The sequence below is a fragment of the Chiroxiphia lanceolata genome, chromosome 26 (genome assembly GCF_009829145.1).
Source record: "Chiroxiphia lanceolata isolate bChiLan1 chromosome 26, bChiLan1.pri, whole genome shotgun sequence".
NCBI lineage: Eukaryota > Metazoa > Chordata > Aves > Passeriformes > Pipridae > Chiroxiphia > Chiroxiphia lanceolata.
Genome location: NC_045662.1, coordinates 1,295,363 through 1,306,877, shown reverse-complemented (window position 1 = coordinate 1,306,877; position 11,515 = coordinate 1,295,363). Strand labels below are relative to the sequence as shown.

The 11,515-nt window shown below is 56.4% G+C and overlaps 1 protein-coding gene across 2 annotated transcripts; it reads right to left on the bottom strand.

Moving 5' to 3' along the window:
- Positions 1–5,887: 5,887 nt before the first annotated feature.
- On the bottom strand, positions 5,888–10,700 carry LOC116798827 (myosin light chain kinase, smooth muscle-like). 2 transcript variants are annotated; one of them, XM_032711481.1, is made up of 11 exons: positions 10,620–10,700; positions 9,695–9,774; positions 9,183–9,341; positions 8,748–8,838; positions 8,431–8,634; positions 7,775–7,992; positions 7,252–7,375; positions 7,018–7,170; positions 6,774–6,894; positions 6,607–6,697; positions 5,888–6,326 (listed from the first exon to the last, which is right to left on the bottom strand). In XM_032711481.1, exons 3-11 carry the CDS (start codon positions 9,196–9,198, stop codon positions 6,160–6,162), a joined length of 1,185 nt encoding a protein of 394 aa, XP_032567372.1. In that variant the 5' UTR covers positions 9,199–9,341; positions 9,695–9,774; positions 10,620–10,700; the 3' UTR covers positions 5,888–6,159. The 2 variants fall into 2 exon arrangements, with proteins under 2 accessions (XP_032567372.1, XP_032567373.1); XM_032711482.1 differs by lacking the exon at positions 10,620–10,700 and having other exon boundaries at positions 9,695–9,919.
- Positions 10,701–11,515: the final 815 nt, after the last annotated feature.

The following is an 11,515-nucleotide window of genomic DNA, read 5'->3' as shown; positions in this document are numbered from 1 at the left end:
TTATTATTATTTTTTTTACTTTATTATTTATTAGATTTTTATAAATTTTCATTACTTTATTTTTATATTTTTAAATTTTATTTTAATGTCTTTTATTTATTATTATTTTTAAAAATAAATTATAATTATTTATTTATCTCCGTTTAATTTAATTTAGTTTAGTTTATCCTTACTTATCTTTATTTTACTTTATCGTCCCTTATTTTTCTTTTTAAAATTGGTTTTGCTTTTATTTCATTTTTACTTTTTTAATTTACTTTCATTCTATTTATATAATTAATTTTTGCTTTAATTTTTATTTTATTTCTTAACTTACGCATTTATTATTTTATTACATTTCAATAAATTATTTCACGTCAATCTCATTTCATTCTATTATTTTTTATTTTAAAATGTCTATTTTTATTTTTTATCATTTCATTTATTTTAATTTTTATTTTATGTCCTTTTTATCTTATAACAATTTGTTACAATTCTATTATATACTTTGGTTTTATTTTATTTTTTTATTATTTTATTATGTGTTACTTCATTTTATTTATTTATTATTTCATTTACACTTTGATTTCTTATTGTCTATGATTTTAATTTATTTTCCCTTATTTTAAAATCGTAATGATTTCATTTTATTATTTATCTTATTTTATTTTACAGCCCGGGATGGTCCTGCTGTGCCACAGGCTGGGATAAAGCCGGATGAGCGGAACCACCTCGCCAAGGGGTGCCATGGGCAGGGGGCTCGTGGGACAGGGCCAGTGGAATTCTGTGAGATTGACTGAGATTGGGTGAGATTCACAAATATATGGTGATATCTCATGACATTCACCAATATTTGGTGAGATTTGGTGACATTCGGGGACATTTTTTGAGATTTGTTGAGATTTGATGAGACTTGGTGAGATGCACCAATATTTGTTGAGATTCGCCCATATTTGTTGAGATCTGGTGAGATTTCCTGAGATTTGGTGAGACTGAGGGAGATTTGGGAGGTTCACCGATGATACTCGGTGAGATCTGGGGAGATTCACCAACATGTGGTGAGATTTGGTGCCATTCAGTGAGATTTATTGCGGTCTGGCAAAATTTGCCCAAGCCTAAGATGCGAGGAGACATCAGCTGAGCGATGGGTGGGCAATGGATGCGGAGGGGATCCCAGTACCCCCGGATCCACCGTGGTCCAGACCTTTCCCCACAGCTCCCAGGCCACACTCCAACGTCACCGTGTCCGTCCGGCTCTCGCGGCATCTCCGGTCCCCCCAAGCCCTGCCGAGGTGTCAGACCCGGCCCTCGGCACCGCAGGGACCAGGGGAACGTGCCAGACCTGTTCTGCCGACCTGTCCCGCCCTCTGCAAACCCCAAATTCCAGGGGGGGGACACGCCACCGCTTCCCGAGGTTCCCCGGCGTGACGCTGCGTCATCCGTGGGGATGCGGGAGGTCGGGGAGGAGCCGTGGGGCAGCTCAGCGGCACCAAAATCGGGGTCACCCACATTCGGGTTTGTTCTCATTTTCCAAAGCTCCATTTTGTGGTTTAAATATTTTTGTTTCATTAAATATTTCGGTGTCTCATTAAATATTTTACGTCTCATTCCCTGATCCGGGTTTTTAAGGGAAGGAGTTGTGACGCCTGGTGGGGACAGGGACAGCCACCCCAATGCAGTCCCAGAGGGGTGTTCAGGGGGAAGATGTCACCAGGACCATGTGTAGGGCCAGGGCTTGCCCCAGAGCTGTCCCACACCGGGGACGGGCTCTGCTATTGGGCAGAGGGGACCCCAAAGGTCTGGGACCCCCATAAGCATCCAGCTGCACACCAGGATCATAAAATCATGGAATCCTTTGGGCTGGGAGGGACATTAGAGCCCATCCAGTCCCACTTGCCATGAGCAGGGACACCTTCCACCATCCCAGGTCGCTCCAAGCCCTGTCCAACCTGGCCTTGGACACTTCCAGGGATCCAGGGGCAGCCACAGCTTCTCCGGGTGACCTGTTTGGGATGAAACCCAAGTGCTGCCAGAGCTCCCAGGCCCACGCTGGCAACACCTTCCTGCCCGCGGCTGGGAAAGGTGAGAGGACCTTGGGAAGGGGCAGCCGAGGCTCTGGATGCCGGGAGGAGCAGGACCAGCCCAACAGTACCATCTCCTGGCCGCGGGCAGGGCTGCGGTGGGGGATGGAGCTGCCAGAGCCGGCTCTGGAACGGGATCTCTGCACTGGGAAGGACAGGGCTCGTGGCCCCCTTTGCACAGGGAGGTGTTCCATGAGGGATTTTGGGTTCTGCTGATTCACACAGGCACAGAACCGAGCTGGAAAGAGAGCCAAGGTCGGATTTTGGGGCTGCTGGAGGTGTTTGGTGCAGGTTGGACATGGCAGTCCTTGCACCAGCGATACCAGGAGGATGAGGTTGGGGGGGAGGGGGGCGTCCTGCCCACTTCTCATCCCAACCCCAGGCACAGGGATTGGATCCAGACCACCCAAACCAGCTGTGGTCCCTTGGCTGGGGGGACTTCATGACTCTCCCCTGCTCTTCCCCTGGGTGCTGCACCTTGAGGTGATGGTTGTTGAGCTCCTGTGACCACAAAGAGCCTCCTGACCCCTCAGGACCTGGCTGGGACATGGCTGGGACCTTTGGGAAGTGAGGACACCCCGGTGGGTGCCCCCTTCCCCTGGGGAGCTTCGCTGAGAGGTAAAAGCATCACAACTCAGGCGTTCCTGAGGTTCCTTCAGCACCTGCAGCTTCTCTCTCCACTGAGCCTCCCCTGCCTCTGTCACCATGTCCTTGTCACCACCAAGTCCTCATACCCTCGTGTCTTCTCTCCTTTCAGCTCTTTTCTGGTGTTTGATACATTAAGGTTTATCTGACAACTCAAATTACCCCAAGGCTCTTCACTCCCTGCAATAAAAGTCCTTAAAAAAACCGTTCTAGAATCAACACATTCAAATAATCATCTTCAACATGTGCACAGGGCTACATTTTTTACATTAAGGTTGATTTCAGTTTGTTTTTTTAATTAATTTCCATTCCCTGGAAAACACTCAGGCAGGACATTGTATCTTCTGGGGGGGCTTCCACTGAATTTGTAGGTGCACAAAGCAACAAACAAACTGTTTCTTGACTTTGGAGCTACCCAGGCAGCATTCCCTCATCCAAACAAGCATTCCCAGACCTAGACTGTGCAGCCCAGGGTAAACCCAGGGTTATCAGATCCCTTGGAACTAGAGGATTAAGCTCCAGAAGCTTGAGGGTGTTTGGACAGCTGACCCCACCTCACATCCCTCCAAGGAGCTGGACCTGAGATAAGGTGGGAACCCCCTCTCAAGGTTCTCCAGAGGGCATCATTCATCCTTTCTGCCTCCATGGAGGATTTCTGAGGATTTCAGGACCTGCTCTGAAGTTGTGTGCCTGAAGTGAAGGTCAGTCCAAGGGTCTGTCATGATGGAGGGACCAAGATCTTAATTCCTTCGCCTCTGAGATGCTGAGATTAGAATTCTATTTTCAGTGCTGCTGAATTTCTCAGTGGCTGTAATGAGTTCCAGGTATAATTCCACTCTTCATTCCTTCCTGAACTGCACATTTTAATGTGCTAGGCCATGGGAAGGAGAAGAAACCAGGAACCAGCTTCTTCTGAAGGTAAATCAGTTTTTACAGTATAAAATACAGGATTAGAGCAAGAAACTCCGTGTCTGGAGCCCTGGGACTTGGATTTTCCAGGCTGCGAAGGAGTTTGGAAAACAGAGGAAGATAAACATCATTCCCAACCAGAAATATTTTGGTAATGTCACATGGTAAATAGCTCATCAAGGGATTGATTATAGCAACTTGGTGTTTGCTTATCATCTGCAGCTTGAGCACATTCAGAGGGTTCCCAGGGGATGGGTTTGGAATCTGTGTAAGGAGGAAAACATGGGATAGAGAATGGGCAAAAACTGGGATGTGATGTGTGTGAAAGGGGTTCCTCAACCTCCCTCTGGTACTCTGGGATGGGAAAACAAATGCTGTGGGTAGAATATGGAATATTTCTGTTTGTTTATTTGTTTCTAAGGAGTTTCTCCTCCCACTTGGAGCAGCGAATCCACAGCTCCTGCTGAAAACAGAGGAGGGAGAGGAAGCAGGTGAGTTCTGTCAGGAGGTGTCTCACCCAGCTGTTGGAGGGCCAGGGTTGGACCCTGCAAGGAATCGAGTCATGGAATCATTCAGGTTGGAAAAGCCCCCTGGGATCAGAGTCCAACTGTTTCCCCAGCACTGCCGAGGCCACCACTGACCCGTGTCCCCAAGTGCCACATCCACAGGGCTTTTAAATCCCTCCAGGGACAGGGATTCCGCTTCCCTGAGCAGCCTGTGCCAGGGCTGGACAACCCTTGCCATGAAGAAATTTTCCCCAGTATTCAAACTAAACCTCCCCTGGCACAGCTTGAGGCCTTTTCCTCTGCTCCTGTCCCTTGTTCCCCGGGAGCAGAGCCCGACCCCCCCCGCTCCACCTTCCTGTTGGGGAGTTGGAGAGATCAAGAAGTTCCCCCGAGCCTCCTTTTCTCCAGAGGGTCCCAAAAGGGCTCTTCTTTCTCCAGCAGGAGGTCCACACACTAATTTCCAAATTAAGTTCCTTCTTGAATTCCATCTCCTGCTTCCAACAAGAGACAAGACCCCCGAGCCCTGGGCAGGGCCTGTGACAATCTGCCACCCCCCAGCCCTCTGTCCTTCCTGTGGTCAGAGTCATGGACATCATTAACAGGAACAGTCTTTTGCCACAGAAACTCTAGGCAGGCCTGGGCACTGATAAAAAAGTCCTGTCAGCTGGAGGGTCGATGCCACACCAAGGGGACAGGGAGGTGACACATCCCAAGAGAAGAGCAGAGAAGAGCCATGGAGCCCCCCAGCCAAGGGGCCACAGGCACTCTGGCTGTTCTACCATCTCTGGAGCCCAAAGAATGCCAAATCCTGCCGTGGATCCTCCTGCCATGGTGGCCACCAGCTTCCACAGGAGGTGGGTTTTCACAGAAACACACAATGGTTGACACTGGAAGGAAACTCTGGAGGGCACCTGGTCCCTCCCCCTGCCCCAGCAGGTTGCCCAGGACCAGGCCTAGACAGGTTTTTTAATATCTCCAAGGATGGAGAGCACACAACCCCCTTGGGCTCCCTGTGCCAGCGCTCCATCACCAGTAAAAAGGTGTTTTGTGAGGTTCAGGTGGAGCCTCCTGTGTTTCAGGAGGTGCCCACAGACTTTGGGCACTGCTGAGGAGAGCCTGGCTCCATCCTCCCTGCACCCAGCTGCATTCCCATCTCTCCCAGACATTCCTCATGGATGAGGGGCTCCAGTCTCTCCCCCATCCTTCACGGAGCCCTCCCCAGGGTGTCTGTGCCTCTGTTGTACTTGGGACCCCAGACCATGGCACAGGCCTCCAAGGGTGGCCTCACCAGTGCTGAATTAGGGAAGGATCCCCCCTAAATCCTGCTGGCAGTACATCCTGCAGCCCAGGACCCCACTTACCCCCTTGGTACCAGGGGCCCACTGACGGCTCATGGTCAACCCAGTGTCCAGGCTGCTCCTCTCCAGGGCCCCCACACACCCAGCTCTTCCTCCTTAGGCTGAGGATGGAGCTCACACAGCAGGTCCTGGGCTCCTGCCAGCCCTGCTGGTACCAGAGTTGGCTCAGACATGGAGAGAGTGGAAGGGACCAGGTCTCATCCTGGCTCCTGTGGGCTCAGGACACAACCCCAAACCCCCCTGATGACAAGGGAAGACTTCCAAGCGAGGGACACCCAGGGCTGCTGCCAAAGCCACCCCAGCCCCTGTGCCCAGGGTCAACATCACTGCTGGAGAAGAGAAGGGTGGGGAGAGCCCACTACCAGCTCCCAAAGGGAGGGACACAGCTTGGGCAGCTCTTTCCCACCCCTCCCATTGATTTTGGGGGGGGGAAAGGACCAGCACAGGGAGCACAAAGATCCTTGGTGCTTTATTGGTGACAGCTCGAGCCTGGGTGGCCATGGAGAGATAGGAGCATGGGCTCCTTGCAGGGACAGCAGGGACAGCTGTCCCCACACCAGCACAGGGACACCGTGGGACCCCAGAGCTCACCACAGGAGAGGGGGTCTGGGATCTGGATCCACCGCAGGCTGGAGGGGTCACCACCTCCCTGCTCCTCTCTCCTCATCTGCTCTAGGTGCTCTAGGAGGGGGCTGACACAGCCTCACTGTCACTGCTCTCTGCCTCCCCTGGGGCTGCAGTGCTCCCACCATCCTCCTCCTCTTGCTCTGTCAGCAGCTCTGAGGAACCAGGACCCCGTGTGGGCAGAGCCCTGGAGGGTTGCTCCTCTTCTGGGCTGCAGCCCTGGCCTGTGGGAGAGGGGCAGAGGGAATGGTGAGGAGTCATCACCTCCCTCCTGTGCTGGAGGGATCAGCTCTGGATCCAAGAGATCTGGGTCACACCCAGAGTGGGATCCACCCGCTCCAAGGATGGAAGGAACCTTGGGTCATGGAGCAGAAATGGCACTGAGGGGACATGCCTGGGTGTTTAGTGGCACCAGGGCAGGTTGGAGCAAAAAGAGGCAGAAGGAGCCCAAGGTGGGGATGGCAGAGCAGAGAGAAGGGTTGATGGGTGTTTTGGGGCCATCACCTTCCTCATCCTGAGCCTCTGATGCCTTCCTCTCCAGGCTCTGGGACAGTAGGGTCAGCCTGTTGAGGGCCAGCAGGGCTTTCCCTGTTTTCTGCAGGGAAGAGAAGGAGCACTGAGCCTCACCCAGAGCCACCCCCATCCCAACACCCTGATCATCCCCCCAGTACCTGCCACTTGCGCCGCGCCAGGAACTGCCTGATCCTGTCCTTGGACAGCGCCTTGGGGCTGCTGGGCTGGGGGTGCTGCAGCCAGGGGTGCAGCAGAGCCCCTGCACTGGGGAGCCGGTGGCTGGGACAGACGGGGTGGTCACGGGGGGGGCTGCTCCACCATCAGACCCTCAGCTGCACAGAGTAACCCCCCCACCCACCTCAGCACCCCAAAACCCCGCCCAACTCCACCCCTGGGTCCTACCGGGGGTCCTTCTGCAGCAGCTGGCTGATGAAGTCCTTGGCCTGGGGGGAGATCTCGGAGAAGGTCTCCTCCTCAAAGTCCCACCGAGCAGCTGTGACGTTGCTCAGCGTCTCCATGTCCGTGTCCCCCTGGAAGGGGGACTCCCCACTCAGCCTGCAGAGGTGACCCCAGGACATCAGTGGCAGCTCGGCCTCCCCTCCAGCCCCAGCTGCCTGTTCCCAGGAGGCCACTCACAGGATGTAGCAGATGACACCAACACTCCACATGTCCGTGGAGAAGCTCACGGGCTCAAAGGCCACCACTTCTGGGGCCATGAACTCAGGGGTGACGTGTAACACCTTCACGGGGGTGTCTGGAGCTGCAGAGGAGATGGAGGGGCACATGTCTGTCTGGGACCTCCCCAGGACACACGTCCAGCTAGGACCCCCCTGGAGCAGCCCAGTGACATGCCGGTCCCCACCAGTGGATGAGCCCCTGTGGAGCTGCCGCCCTCCAGGACCCATCACGAGTCTTGGTGCTCTCTCAGAGCATTCCTGGGCACCCACAGCCACAGGGGTCTTGGGCATCTCCACCTCAGTAGCAGGGCTGGGGACACGTGGGTTTCCCCAGAGCATCTTGTTGTCACCAGGAAGGGCCAGGTTTGGTGGCACCAAGGCAGGAGGACACCACGCTCCTGGCTGATGTTCTGGGCCAAATCCTGTCCCCGTGACGGTCACAATCCCTGCCCCAGACCCCCAAGACCCCCACCCTTGCCCACCCAGTTTCCGTGCCAGGCCGAAGTCGATGATCTTGACGCAGTGGCTGCCGGGGCTGACGCAGACGACGTTCTCGGGTTTGAGGTCGAGGTGGACGATGGCCCGGCCGTGCATGAACTGCAGCCCCTCCAGGATCTGCCTCACGTACTGGGCACTGCTGGGCTCTGTGTGCTCAAAGTCGTCATCCACAATGCGCTCAAAGAGCTCCCCCCCTGCCACGCTGGGGACAACGAGGGGCGGGACCCCACTGGGGGGGTCTGCCATGCCCAAGGAGGGGAAGCCCCACCACAGAACCCAGACCTGATGCTCTGGTTGCATCTCACCACCCTTATCTCCAGGGTCTGCAGGTTCCCCATCCATCCCACACCCCACAGCACAGGGACCCCTCCCCAGTGCCATGCTGGGCACGACAAGGTGCTGGGGACCCCACTGGGATCTACCAGCCCTGAGGAGGGGCAGTCCCACCGGGGAACCCAGACTCAGCACACTGGGAGCACCTCACCAACCTTAACCCGGGGTCTGCAGGTTCCCCTTCCATCCTACATCCCACCCCAGCACCCCGCGGCACAGGGACCCCTCCCCACCGCCAGTGCTCCCCCTGGTAGAGCCGGGCAGTATCCCCACCGCCCCCACACAGGACTCAGCCCCCCTCACTCACTACTCCATCACCATGACGAGCTCCGTGGGGCTCTGGAAGGCAGCGAGGCACTGCACCAGGCGGGGGTGCTGCAGCAGGTTCATCAGCTCCACCTCTGCCCGGGCCGCCGCCCTCTCCTTGCCCGTCCGTGTCCGGAAATACTTCCCAGCACGGATTTTGCCGGAGGCTTTTTCCCGCAGCCGGTACACCTTCCCGAACTTCCCCCTGGGACAGAGCGAGGGTGAGGGATGGAGGAGTCACCACCAGCGCCCTGCATCCCACCAGGGCTGTGGCTGTCCATGCCCAGGCCGTGGGAATGTGGGACCCCCCCAACTTACTCTCCCAGCTTCTCCAGCTGCGTGTACACATCCGAGACCTTGTCCTGGGTGTTGATGACCACATCACGGTGTTCAAAGGTCTCCTCAGGTCCTGGGGGATGGAGCAGGGTGGGCCATGCAGGGCCCCCTGTACATTTCCCCCAGTACTTATTTCTGTGCCCCCCCTGCTCCATCCAGGGCCGACCACCCTCCCCACACAGTGCAGATGGGACATGGTGGGGACGTGGGGACAGGGGCTGCTGCTACAGGAGCTCCTGGAGCAGCCCAGCACCCTGAAGGCCAGGTTTGAGGTAAAAGGTGCTTTCAGGATCAAAAATCCAAGAGAAACAGCACCGGGATGGGATGGAGGTTGGTGCTGATTTGAGGAAACAACAGAGGGTCACACCAGTGCTGGGTTCCTTTGTGCCTCCCCAGGGACAGAGGGCTCCACTGTACCTCCTGCCTGGGACATGGTGGTGTCACTGGCTCCTCACGGGGTGCTGGCACAGTCAGGATGGTGCTGGATGTGTCCCCAAGGCTCTGGCAGCCCCGTGCTGGGGCAAACAATGGCCACGTCTCCACTCCAGCTGCTCCCCGGATCCCTGTACCTTCTCCCTGTTATTGAGACCACCATCACCTCTCCACCTGTACCCACACTCCCCATCACACTCAAGAGGTCCATCTTGATAGACCCAAAGGGACCAAACCAAATTTTAAAGCCAGGTCGCTTCTTAGATGGGGACAACCCCCTTTCCAGGAGTGCCTCAGGCTCTGAGCTGATGTTTTTCCCGTGCCCTGTCCTGCATCAGCCAGGAAATCCCCAGGAAAACCACACTTGGAGGGCAAAGGATGCGTTTCCTTACATGTCCCCTCCACGCTCCGAAGGCTGGGAGGGAGGACAGGGCTGTGACACCCAAGGGTGCCAGGTAGCAGCACCCAAACCCCACCCCAAGAGCCACAGCACTGACCTGTCACCGTCCTGTCCCTCCAGTCCCAGGCCACCAGCAGGTTCTCGACCCTTTCTGGTCACTGAAGAGCCACCGGGGAGCTGGAGAGGGAGGGAAGTGGCAACACTGGGGGTCAAGGACAACTGGGACCACACATATGGGGCTGTCCTGGGGTAGAACCAAGGGCATCCCTCCCTCTCCGGTGCTGGGAACAGCCCTGGCTCCCCCCTCCCTTTCCTTCCCAGCAGAGCGTTTCCGGACTTGGGGGATAAACAACCACCAGCATCACTGAGCCCTCCTCAAACTGTGTCCTGGACCCTGAACCACAGCCCCAAACCCCCCAACACTCCATTTGGCACCGTGCAGGGTCACAGATCTGCCACATGGGGAGTTCAGCCAGAGAAACCCCAGGGCGGGGGGGTCTGCAAAGACTCAACACACCTCATTACAGGGCAGAGAGCTCAGCCTGCTCCACCCTCCCAACACAAATCCCCAGCTTCGAGTCTCTCGGGAGTTAAATCCAGTCCCAGCACACCCCGCCCCCTTCCCACCCATGGGTGGGTTCCCGCAGAGGGGCTGAGCACCCACACCTGCCCCCCTAATTCCAGCTCCACCTGCAGCCAATATCCCAATTTCCCCACCCTGGGCTTCAGCTTCCGCAGGGGAGCTCAGCTCTGGGTTCAGGAAAGCCGGGATGAAGGTGAATGGGGAGTTACAAAACTCCTCCGGGCCTCCCAGCCCGGCGATTTGAAGGGAAAATCCGGGGTTTTCCAGCCTTTATCCCCCCAAAAAGCAGGGCTGTGTGGCCACTCTGCCTCAGCTTCCCCTGCTATAAAACGGGAATAACGCCGTGATTTCCCCCGGGAGCTGAGTCCGGACCTGGGGATCACGACCCGAGATCGGCAGGGCAGCCCCGTGTCACCGCGGGGGGGTCACCCGGCGTTACCTGCAGTCTGGAGCCGAGATTTGGGGCCGTGCCAGCGCCGCCAGACACGTCCCCGCCGCCGCTCCCGCGCCCGGCACAAAGTCCGCGGCCTCGGGCAGGGACTGGGGACAAACGGGCGGTGGCAGGGCCACCACGACCTCGCCGTGCCTTTGTCACCCTGCCCTTGCCCGCGGCGGGGCAGAGCCCGGGCCGGGGGTGCCGCGGGCAGGGGGCTCCCCGTGGGTGAGGGATGTGTGTGGATGCTCCCGGCTCGGCGCTCGGCTCGATCCCGCTGGGATATCGACTGGTCCTGGGGACAGGATAGGACACGGGGGTGGCCTGGCTGGGGACGGGCGGATGGAGCACGGCTGGATGCATCCCGCCCGCCCGGTCGGGCATGGATGGAGACCCGGCTGGTCCCTCTCCCGGGCAGGAGGAGGGTGGTGCTGGGCTGCTCCCGGCGCAGGGAAGGGCAGGATGCGGCCCAGGAAAGCGAAGGATCCCGGCAGCCACTTGATGTCAGTGTTGGCCTGACGCTGCTCCCGGTGACGGGCAGAAAAACGAGCAGGAAAAAGGCCGGGAGGGAACAAAGATTTGGGATCTGGGGGATCTGTGGCAGCGCCGGGATGCGCCGGGATGCAGTGCTTGGCTGGAGGGTGAATCCCTTGGGAGCCACATCCGCGCTGGGTGGAGCATCACATCCACGGGGCATCAACAGCAGGAAAAGCTGGATGTTGGTCCAGGGATTAGGGAGTAGATCCATCCATCCTTTGGGATTTTCCAGCCTCATTACCGACAGCACTTCATTTAAGGGTCACCGACCCCCGCCCTGTCCCATGCCTTTGCTTTTGGATTCGGGAATGTGGCCCATCCAAAATGCCCAGTGGTTCATTACCCGCCACAGACAGCCTCTCCTT